General features: G+C 39.1%; 1 protein-coding gene across 3 annotated transcripts in view; it reads right to left on the reverse strand.

The window, feature by feature from the left end:
* LOC111978374 (calcium-activated potassium channel subunit alpha-1a) overlaps positions 1-12,294 on the reverse strand; it is a 223,622-nt gene that overhangs the window by 61,890 nt on the left and 149,438 nt on the right. For all 3 annotated transcript variants that reach the window (XM_024008405.3, XM_024008407.3, XM_024008403.3), the window contains exons 6-11: positions 12,104-12,179; positions 10,176-10,251; positions 9,159-9,329; positions 6,557-6,648; positions 4,047-4,157; positions 3,387-3,492 (exon numbers count right to left, since the gene is read on the reverse strand). In XM_024008405.3, the coding sequence (XP_023864173.1) occupies positions 3,387-3,492; positions 4,047-4,157; positions 6,557-6,648; positions 9,159-9,329; positions 10,176-10,251; positions 12,104-12,179 (632 nt within the window). The remainder of the gene's footprint in view (positions 1-3,386; positions 3,493-4,046; positions 4,158-6,556; positions 6,649-9,158; positions 9,330-10,175; positions 10,252-12,103; positions 12,180-12,294) is intronic.

Below are 12,294 nucleotides of genomic sequence, written 5' to 3' on the forward strand. Positions count from 1 at the left end.
GTGCTGTCTTAGGCCAGCTCTCCTGCTATCTCTCTCAGAATGACCTTCTTGATTCCAAATCAAGTCAGGTTTCAAGACTAGTCATTCAACTGAGACTGCTCTTCTCTGTGTCACGGAGGCGCTCCGCACTGCTAAGCTAACTCTCTCTCCTCTGCTTCATCCTTCTAGACTATACCTGCCTTTGATACTGTGAACCATCAGATCCTCCTCTCCACCTCTCCGAGTTGGGCATCTCCGGCGATGGCCCACGCTTGGATTGCCGTCAATCTGACAGGTCGCTCCTACCAGGTGGCGTGGGGAAATGCTGTCTCCGCTACCAAGTTGCTCCTCACACGTGGTCCGCCCAGGGCTCTGTTCTAGCCATCTCCTATTCTGCTAATACACCAAGTCAACTTGGCTCTTGTCATATCCTCACATGGTCTCTTCCTATCATGCTATGCAGACGACACACAATTAATCTTCTCCTTTTCCCTTTCTGATAACCAGGTGGCGATCGCATCTCTGCATGTCTGGCAGACATATCAGTGTGGATGACGGATCACCACCTCAAGCTGAACCTCGGCAAGACGGAGCTGCTCTTCCTCCCGGGGAAGACTGCCCGTTCCATGATCTCGCCATCACGGTTGACAACTCCATTGTGTCCCTCCCAGAGTGCTAAAACCTTGGCGTGATCCTGGACACACCCTGTCGTTCTCAACTAACATCAAGGACGGTGACCCGTTCCTGTAGGTTCATGCTCTACAACATTCGCAGAGTACAGACCTGCCCTCACACAGGAAGCGGCGCAGGTCCTAATCCAGGCACTTGTCATCTCCGTCTGGATTACTGCAACTCGCTGTTGGCGTGGCTCCCTGCCTGTGCCATTAAACCCCTACAACTCATCAAACGCGCCGGCCCCGTCTGGTGTTCAACCTCCCAAGTTCTCTCCCCGTACCCCCTCCTCCGCTCTCTCCACTGGCTTCCATTGAAGCTCGCATCCGCTACAAGACCATGGTGCTTGCCTACGGAGCTGTGAGGGGAGGCACCTCCATCACTTCAGGCTCTGATCAGGCCCTACACCCAACAAGGGCACTGCGTTCATCCACCTCTGGCCTGCTCGCCTCCCTACCTCTGAGGAAGTACAGTTCCCGCTCAGCCCAGTCAAACTTTCGCTTGCTCTGGCACCCCAATGGTGGAACAAAACTCCCTCACGACGCCACGTCACGGAGTCAATCACCACTTCGGAGACACCTGAAACCCCACCTCTTAAGGAATACCTTAGGAAGGAAAAGTAATCCTTCTAACCCACCCCTGACCTGGAGTCCCTTAAGAGAGTTGATGCACATTGTAGCAAGTGGTGTTCCACTGGATATCATAAGGTGAATGCACCAATTTGTAAGTCGCTCTGGATAAGAGCGTCTGCTAAATGACTTAAATGTAAATGTAAATATAGGACTTGTTTTACTGTGGATATAGATACTTTTGTTTCCTCCAGCATCTTCACACGGTCCTTTGCTGTTGTTCTGGGATTGATTTGCACTTTTCGCACCAAAGCACGTTCATCTCTAGGAGACAGACTCCTTCCTGAGCGGTATGACGGCTGCATGGTCCCATGGTGTTTATACTTGCGTACTATTGTTTGTACAGATGAACGTGGTACCATCAGGCATTTAGAAATTGCTCCCAAGACTTGTGGAGGTCTACACATTTTTTTCTGAAATCTTGGCTGATTTCTTTTGATTTTCCCATGATGTCAAGCAAAGAGGCACTGAGTTTGACGGTAGGCATTGAAATACATCCACAGGTACACCACCAATTGACTCAAATGATGCCATGACATAATTTTCAGGAATTTTCCAAGCTGTTTAAAGGCACAGTCAACTTAGTGTATGTAAACTTCTGACCCACTAGAATTGTAATACAGTGAATTATAAGTGAAATAATCTGCCTGTAAACAATTGTTGGAAAAAGTAGATGTCCTAACTGACTTGCCAAAACTATAGTTTGTTAACAAGAAATGTGTGGAGTGGTTGAAAAACGAGTTTTAATGACTCCAACCTAAGTGTATGTAAACTTCCGACTTCAACTGTATTTGGGAACTCTTCAAGACTGTTGGAAAAGCATTCCAGGTGAAGCTGGTTGAGAGAATGCCAAGAGTGTGCAAAGCTGTCATCAAAGAAAAGGGTGGCTATCAAATATTAAATATATTTTGATTTGTTGAACACTTTTTTGGTTACTACATGATTCTATATGTGTTATTTCATCGTTTTGATGTCTTCACTATTATTCTACAATGTTGAAAATAGTAAAAATAAAGAAAAACCCTTGAACGAGTAGGTGTGTCCAAACTTTTGACAAACCTTCTAGGCAGAGTTCCTTCGTCCAGTGTCTGTGTTCTTTGCCCATCTTTCTTTTTTCTTTTTATTGGCCAGTCTGAGATATGGCTTTTTCTTTGCAACACTGCCTAGAAGGCCAGCATCCCGGAGTCGCCTCTTCACTGTTGACGTTGAGACTGGTGTTTTGCGGGTACTATTTAATGAAGCTGCCATTTGAGGACTTGTGAGGCATCTGTTTCTCAAACTAGACACTCTAATGTATTTGTCCTCTTGCTCAGTTGTGCACCAGGGCCTCCCACTCTTTCTATTCTGGTTGAGCCCGTTTGCGCTGTTCTGTGAAGGGAGTAGTACACAGCATTGTACGAGATCTTCAGTTTCTTTGCAAATCCTCGCATGGAATAGCCTTCATTTCTCAGAATGAGAATAGACTGATGAGTTTCAGAAGGAAGTTCATTGTTTCTGGCCATTTTGAGCCTGTAATCAAACCCACAAATGCTGATGCTCCAGATACTCAACTAGTCTAAAGAAGAACAGTTTTATTGCTTCTTTAATCAGGACAACAGTTTTCAGCTGTGCTAACATAACTGAAAAAGGGTTTTCTAATGATCAACTAGCCTTTTAAAATGATAAACTTGGATTAACTAACACAACGTGCCATTGGAACACAGGCGTGATGGTTGCTGATAATGGGCCTCTTTACCCCTATGTAGATATTCCATTAAAATCAGCTGTTTCCAGCTACAATATTCATTTACAACATTAACAATGTCTACACTGTATTTCTGATCAATTTGATGTTATTTTAATGGACAAAAAATTAGCTTTTCTTTCAAAAACAAGGCATTTCTACGTGACCCCAAACTTTTGAACGGTAGAATATATATATATATATATATAAAAACCCTTGTAACCGCTTTATAAAAGGTAACCATATTGTAAAGTGTGACCAAATGTTCTTATACAACAAGGACCTGGTATACTTATTGAAGAGTTGGACTGTCAAGGCCCTTTTCTCCATTAGTAGCTGAAAGAAATAAGTCAGGTTAATACTCATTAAAACAGGCCGGTTACCTTGACTCTGGCCAGGTCATGTGGGTTGAGAACAGATCCCTGGTAGAACTCCACCTGGGTGAAGTGGCGTTTAAACAAGGCTTCCAGCTCAAGATTAGGGGAAATACTGGGACACAAAGTAGAGTTTGTTAATGTTAACCAAGGCCTCCACTTCACCTCAAGATTCGGTTTAGTACTGGGACAGACAAGAGAGCGATCTATGTGTTAATGTTAGGGGGCTGAGTGAGGTCTCCTCTCCTCAGCAAATCAAAGTGCAATTTATTGTGTAGTATTTGAAATGTAATTTATTCTAATGTATTGCTATAGTAGTATGCTGGTGTACCGGGCAGGCCCAGCGCTACCAACGGTTTCCATGGATCTGGGTGCTTTTTAGGATATAGTCATTGTAGAGTCTGAGTATTCCAAAAAAAGGAACGGTGGTGGCAGTTCCCAAAAGGTTGTTGGAGTCATTTTTGGGAGCTGCTATCACCTTTCCTTCTCTGAAACACTCAGTATTGTTATGAGTTTTGGGGCCATTTTCCCAGACCCAGATTAAACATAGTCGTGGAATTAAACACACTTTCAATTTCCCATTGAGTATGGTTTTTGTCCAGGACTAGGCTTAATCTGGGTCCTGGAAACTGGCCTGTAAAGTGTAAGGAAAAAACATGGTACACTTACTTATGGAGAAAAACAATTTCTACATTGACATCATCCCTGTCCTTGTGTAGGAAGTCTTTAAGGAAGTTGGACACACTTTCAAGTGTTATATGACCACAGACCACGATGTGCCTATAGGAAATAAGATCCAGGAATAGTCATAAGATTTAAGCTATGGTTTGCTAAAAGCTGCACCCAAAATAAAGACGCTGATAAACTGCTGACAGATGTCAGTGTCACATTCCTTCTTGATTCTGAAAATAAAATGAAAATATACGTTGGATCTGACAAAAAAAGTATTGTCCACACCACAGTATAGTCAATAAAAAAAGGACCTCAAAAATGTGGTTTCTGTGTAGAAAATTAACACTGCCACTGTTTACTAGCCCCAAAAAGACATAATTCTCCCTGGTTTGTACATGTTCTGTGATGAACAGGAGTCCATTTTTATGTGAACAGGTGTCAGTCCTAAGAGCTCTTTAGCATCTTTAGTCCTATGTGGTGCCTGAAGGACAGGAGAGATCACAGAGCCGAGCATGTTCTGGATTCCCAGTAACAGATTAAAAAGGTTTCCTTTGTTGGCGATTATGATGTGATTACTACATTGTACAATCCAGGAAAGAGCTTAACTTTAGCTAGAGACATCTTGCCTCCACGTGAGGGAAGTTTTCCGACAGACTGTATCCCTGCTACAGGATAGTACATGCAGGATTGTGAGATAACGCTTCATCGTGAGATGAACTCAGGATCGGTTTAAGAAGGGCATTTTCCAAACCAATTCATTTGATTTTGTAGATGTTACAAGTAATATATACATACTGACACCTCACATACTGTACATTGTTTTGAAATACCTATTTAATATTGTATCTTATTAGAGTTAGGGGCGGCAGGTAGCCTAGCGGTTAGGAGTGTTGGGCCAGTAACTGAAAGGTCATTGGTTCAATTCCCTGAGCCGACTAGGTGACAAATCTGTCAAAGTGCCCTTGAGAAAGGCACTTAACCCTAATTGCTCCAGGGAAAACCCACTCTGTAGAAGTGGGATATGCAAAAAATGAATTTCCAATTTGTACGTGTGAAATAATTATTATTACATTTGTTAATTATTATCATATTTATTTTATATTATTGGGGCTTTTATTACTTGAATATTACAGAGATGCTATATTTATATTTGTAGATGAAAAGGTATTAAAATGTATTGACAGTATAACTGAGACATAAGGATATGAATCACTTGAAACAGAAATACAGATACATCAGCATGCAGAAGGAAAGAGGGAATAAATGGCCAAAACAAAGTTATAGAGACTGGACTAAATCCAAGTACAACAATTCTACATAACAAAGTAAACAAAACAAAATTCTAAATGCGAGCCAAAAGAAATCAAAGTTTGTTCAGAGGGTGGAAGCAGGATTTAGGGCAGAATCCTATTGTACCTTAAGAAACATGTTTTTAACTTGAATTTCAGTGTGATCCATGCATTGATTATGTGTTTGGGCCTTAGGGTGTAGGTCTGACTGAAGATTAAGGGCAGGAATGTAGCAGGGCTTGGAAAATAAAATGAACTGGTGGTACTAGATAAAAAATACATAATCCAGAAGAGACAAAACAGGAAAGTAAAGGCAAAATATAAAAGGCAAAAGAATAACTAACTAAAAGCATGCGAGGTACATGCAAGATCGTGTGGACGAAGCAGATGTAAAAGGTAACCGCATTTCAAATTATCTGGAAGAGAATTATATTTAAAATAGCTGATTATTTAACTGTAGGTAATCCCTTCTTGTAGTTTCTTAGGACACTCTTTTGCTATTGTGCAGTATTTTCTATGACATCATCTCTGTCACCAAGATATAAGACATAATGTTCAACATTTATTTTGAAATACTATGAAGGTACTACAGCTATATCTGCAATCAGTCATGACTTTACTGTAAAAAAGATAATAATAAAAACAAATACAACTACTTTGTGGTGGGTGGCAAGATGCATATGATTGGCAAACACGAAACACAGACACAAACATGTAAGTGTTCGAGTAAATAAGCAAGTAAAACACTCAAGCATATAGCAAATAATGCATTTGACACATCACAAAAAAACATGTATTCATTATAAGAAGCAATGACAGCTAGCACACAAATACCGGTACAAAGCAATAGCGTAAGCTTTCATGGCCAAGCTCTCCAGTCACCAGTATGAGTTTATTCCCCGAAATGTATAAAAGTATTAATATCAATCATTTCTGGATAATTACTGGTGCCCCTCTTTAGGAGAGGGGAACTTGAGTAGTCACACCAAAACCACACTTTTTAGAATAATTTTTGTTTTGTATATTTGTTTGACTTACTTTCTGCCTCGTGTTGAGTTATAACTCCCTCCGTATTTCTTCCGATTAAGGATGAGAGCAGCAATTTCTGGCACGTAGCGAGCAAACATGGCCTACATGCATGGAACAGAAAAAAGAAAAGGGCATGCAGAGGATGGTTCTACTGCGGCAGAGGCAGTAGAGCCTCCCAGTAATACTTACTTTCTCCCATTAACCGCACTATAGGAACCACCATATTTCTTGCGGTTTCCTATTAACTCTATGATTTCAGGGACGTAGCTCGCAAACATGGCCTAAGGAGAAGATAGGAGACAGAAGAAAATACTAAAAAAAAGATACGCAAAAGAGAGAGCAGGGCGTCTATTTTTGCTTAAAAGATATCCGTAAAATCAACAAAAAAAATGAAAAATTAAGAGAGAAAAAATATTTGAATAGAAAATGTTTAAAAAATATATTGTTCTGGATACAGTAGGTTACACACTGAGTGCACAAAACATTAGGAACACCTGCTTTTTCCATGACATAGACTGACCAGGTCAATCCAGGTGAAAGCTATGATCTCTTATTGATGTCATGTGTTAAATCCACTTCAATCAGTGTAGATGAAGGGGAGGAGACAGGTTAAAGAAGGATTTTTAAGCCTTGAGACAATTAAAACATGTATTGTGTCTGTGTGCCATTCTGAGGGTGAATGGGCAAAACAAAAAATGTAAGTGCCTTTGAACGGGGTATGGTAGTATGTGCTAGGCCCACTGGTTTGTGTCAAGAACTGCAACGCTGCTGGGTTTTTCACACATAACATTTTCCCGTGTGTATCAAGAAAATTCCACCACCGAAAGGACATCCAGCCAACTTGACACAACTGTGGGAAGCATTGGAGTCAACATGGGCCAGCATCCCAACCTGGTGTCAGAGCCTTTCGTATTATTCTGTATGTAAATCTGAAACATTCCATATAGTATGATATGTTACGTTTCGTATGGTATGTTTTAATTTGTGGATGTCCGTCACCCAATTCGTATGATATGTTATGAATTACAATTTGTATTATATGTTATGAATTTCCAAAACGTATGATATGTTACAAATTCTAGCTAGGTGGCTAATGTTAGGTAGCTGGATAACGTTAGCTAGGCTAGGGGTTATGGTTTTGGGTTAAGGTTAGGTAGTTAGCTAAAAACGGTTAAGGTTAGGTTAAAGGGAAGGGTTTCCTAACATGCAAAGTAGATAAAAAGTAGTATGAAGTTGAAAAGTTGCTAATTAGCTAAAATGCTAAGGTTTTCCATGATGAGATTCGAACTCACAAACTACTTTCATTTTTGCCTTAAGTAACCATCTGTCTTACGTAACCATATGTCTCGGATTTACATTTACTATGTTACATCTAGTCTATGAGACCAGGCTGAGCATCCCTGTGGAACACTTTGGACACCTTGTAGAGTCCATTCCCCGACAAATTGAGGCTGTTCTAAGGGCAAAAGGGGTTGCAACTCAATATTAGGAAGGTGTTCTTAGTGTGTTGTACACTCAGACAAAGTTAGATTACTACACTACAGTAAAAGTTATAACGCAATCTGAAATTATGTAAAGGTTATCATATTCAGATTTGAGAAAAAAAAGGTATGATAAGCAATGAAGAAGAAAAAAATGACAGGAAATATTTAACTTAACCAGCTTTTACGGATATTTATTTAGGAAAAAAGCAGGAAAAAATGACAGTTGACTATATCTGTATGCCAAGCTGTGATTGAAAAGAAAAAGTTTAAAGTAATAAAAAGGAAGAAATAAAACCTTATGCGCCATGTTTTGTCCAACAAACACTTATGCCAGGTTGATTTGAATAGTACAACCCAATGTAACATAGCTGCAAATTGCATCAATTCATTAAATTGCTGAAAAATTACCTGAATTATGTCAATCCTATAGATTTGAAGCCTTGTGCATACTTACATTTGACTTGACAGTATATACAACTTATATACAACTTATATATTGTATACATTTATATAAACTATATAATATAACTTACATGAACGTATATAAACTTGGGTAGGAGAGTGACGCATCATATTGTTAATGTCACTCTGATAATACTCAGGTACATTGCCAGAGATGAAGGATAATAGAGGCCTTTCAGCAACCCTTGAACCTCCGAAATACTGTAGTAGTACTGTACTAATGTACAAACTAAGCCTTCTTCCATTGTTATCCCAAATACAAAGGATCAAGTCAAATTAACATATTAAAAGTTCAATGGTTTTGGTTGCATATCATGCTAACTGACTGTTGTGTATCAATGGGTGTTACTGGCATACACTGCTGTGCCATGTTAATCATCAAGCTGGTCTATAGATCACTCCTTTCACTGTGTTTGTTGGAATTTGGGGAAGGGGAAGCTCAAGGATTGGGTCACCTGAAACCGCACATTACTTTCGTTGCGAACCATTAGAAAACAAATCTTACTCGGTTTGAAAAATATAGAAATGCAATAAAACTATATAATAATAATAAATATACATGTATATACCTTCAGTACAATTATTATATAATAAATATTATAGGCGTATAATACTTACAGATAATAATACATTTGACAATAAACTGCCATAGGTAACAAACTGCCACAAAAAACAACTACAAGACAACAATGGAGCTTGGATTTTAACAGGCATTGGAAGTGCAAAGACTTTCCAGCTGTTGGTAGCAGCAGCAGGGACATGAATCATGATGATTGCAGGTGTGATCGTATGGATGAAGGACGGAAGCAGGTTAGGAGTAAATGAAATAAGAGAGGGATTTTTACCAAACCACCAAGGATGAAGAAGACCATGAAAAGTCGTCCCAGGGTGGTTTTTGCATACACGTCTCCATAGCCCACAGTGGACATAGTAACCATGAGTAAGTAGACACATTCCCAGTAGGAAAGTGCTTGGGAATTTTGGAAGTTTTCCCAAGGATCCCCTGAGTTTTCCACCTAGAAAAGAGGTCACAATAATGGAAATTGACAGAGAGGAACATGCAGAGCATTGTATTACAACTTACTGACTTGCTTACATACTTACTCAATGGCCGTCCCCGAATACCCATAATTGTATTCTAAATAGTAGGCATTTTGGGTAAGTGAAAAAAGTTTTATAGTATGTGAAATGTAGAAAATTGAGTATGGTTTAAATGCCAGGATGTCATACTCATTTCAGTTTTTCATTTTGTAAATTTGTTGCATACTTTTGAGGAATAGAATCGTCCACATGTGTCTGAGAACAGCTGACAATCAGCTGAGGGTACGTGCTGTACCAAAATGAACGAATGACGAATGGCGGGAATCAACGCAATTTGCGCATTAGATGCCGCATTCTCAGTAGGATATTTGTTTGCTGTACTGCATTCGTTTTTACTTAACAATACGTTCCAAATTGTATGTAGTACAATTAGTACACAGCATGCAGTTTTAGTAAGTAGTAGTCAAGACAGATTTTGGACACGGCCACTTCATTATTTACTTTATTGTTTACTTACAGACTTATTCACTTAGTCACACCGTATCAATTATTTACTGTTCTCAGAACCGTAATAAACGTTTACATTTTCAGAAGCAATTACCATGCTACCATTTAGTGGTCCTGCTCATTTAAAAACAGACCCGAAAATATTCCACAGTTATATCATCCATCAAGTGAGGAAAACTTTGAAGGGGTTAGGTTGTACAATGCTTTACTTAACATTATGTCCACCTATCTGTTATATGTGTCAGAGACGGAGTATTTACCATAATACAGTACTTAGTCCTTCTGTTTTGCCTTTATGGCTCTCTGTAACTTACCAGATGTATGAAGCCTGCCGCTGTTAGCCATGTACTTATGAAGATTGAACATAAGTTCACCAGTTTTATGGAATTGCTATTGAAAACAAGAGAGCCAGACAATATCAATTAACAATGCTAGTGTGCAACACCAAAACACCTGCCTTGTGTGAGTTCAAAAGAAGAACACCAGTAAAGGATGCCCTTTTGATAACACAATGAATCATTGGTAACACTAACTTGAACTATTATGTCAAAACAGTGCCAAAACATTACATATCACAAAGTAGGTATTGCTGTATAAGTGCCTAATGGTGATTTTGTCTGAAGAACATCCTTTGGGATAACGGATGATAGCTGGTTACAGTCTGAGCTGCTCAGCCTACAATATTATGTAACAGCAGCAAACCAAAAACTTGGTAAATTTTTTGGGGGGAATATTATTTCAAAATCCAAAATGTTAAACTAATGACGAACTAGCTTTCATGGCCGTTAACTTTTCAATACAGAATCAACTGTGAATACAAATGTTCCTAAGGTATATACAGGTAACTGCCAAAATAAAGGAAACACCAACACAAAGTGTGTTAATAAGGCATTGGGCCACCACTAACCAGAACAGCTTCAATGCACCTTGGCATAGATTCTACAAATATCTGGATCTCTGTTGTCTCAGGCACCACTCCTGAATCTCCCATAAGTGTTCAATTGGGTTGAGATCTGGTGACTGAGACGGCCATGGCATATGGTTTACATCGTTTTCAGGCTCATCAAACCATTCAGTGACCCCCCTTGCCCTGTGGATGGGGTCACTGTCATCCTGGAAGAGACCACTCCCATCAGGATAGAAATGATTCACCATAGGTTGAAGGTGATCACTCACAATGGCGGTGTATTTATTGACGTTTACCTTTCCCTCTAAGGCAGGTTTTCCCAAACTCGGGACCCCAGGGGTACACGCTTTGGTTTTTGCCCCACCACTACGCAGCTAATTGAAATAATCAACTAATCAAGTTTGGTAATTTCAATCAGTTGTGTAGTGTTTGGGGAAAAAAACTTGAGGACCGAGTATTGGAAATGCTGCTGTAAGGGGAACCATGCCAGGAGAATATACCTCACACCATAACAGAGTTGACAGAATCCTAATTTACTCAAGTGTTTCCTTTATTTTGTCAGTTAACTGTATATTTCTATGGTAATGTTACAGTGACTTGCATTGTTCTGGCCGTTCATGTACTGTGTGTTCTGTTCTGTTCTGGCCTTACCTCCATTACAGTAAACGAGTCTGGGGATTATTCAAAAAAAAAATTGAGCTATAATCTCTTTCTGACATCTGTGCAGCACAAGCTTTAATTCTAAGCAGTGGGGTAAATTGTAGAATTCATCATGCTGCATGCTGTCCAATAGGTTTCAAAGAGCAGAACATGTGCACAATTTGGAATTCCAATGAAAAATATTGAAATTAAATTGAATATAGGATATGTTATACATCCTAAAGAACAATACCTAACATGTTAGCATTTCAGTTTTTAAAAGTGACAAAAATGATTTACTTGTTATCACAGAAGTACAGTATAATATGGTAACTTCTTTCATTCCCCAAATATGACAGCAATAAACCAAACTGTTCCCAAGTAATCTACCAAGACTGAAAGTAGGCCATGATCAGCTGACTAGTTTCCAAGAATTATTACAAATTTTTGAGAYGAGGTTCTATATTTAACATTTTGCAGTAGCTACAGTACATTAAAATGCCACTGTATTAGAAGAGCCTGTGAGCGTATTGTATAATTGTAAATGTATCAATATTCATCATAGAGCCAGAATTACAAACATTGTCATAACATAGTACATGCAAATGCTTTGAATACTACTAACTAGAATTAATACACACCAAATTTGACTGAAATTGAATACACTGAAGTTGGAGAAAATAATAATGCACTTACCTTGTTTTTAATATGTTCAAAAACTGTAAGATTTCTGAGAACTGTATCAACCTTAACGCCCTTAAAAACCTCAAGCCTGTGTGAGAGAAAAGTCAAAGTATAAGTTATTCAGAGTGAATTATTTGCATGTTATTTACATAAATCCGCCCACTGTAAATCCGGAAAAACACAGGAAACCAACATAATTGCAT

The sequence above is a fragment of the Salvelinus sp. IW2-2015 genome, linkage group LG18 (assembly GCF_002910315.2).
Source record: "Salvelinus sp. IW2-2015 linkage group LG18, ASM291031v2, whole genome shotgun sequence".
NCBI classification, from domain to species: domain Eukaryota; kingdom Metazoa; phylum Chordata; class Actinopteri; order Salmoniformes; family Salmonidae; genus Salvelinus; species Salvelinus sp. IW2-2015.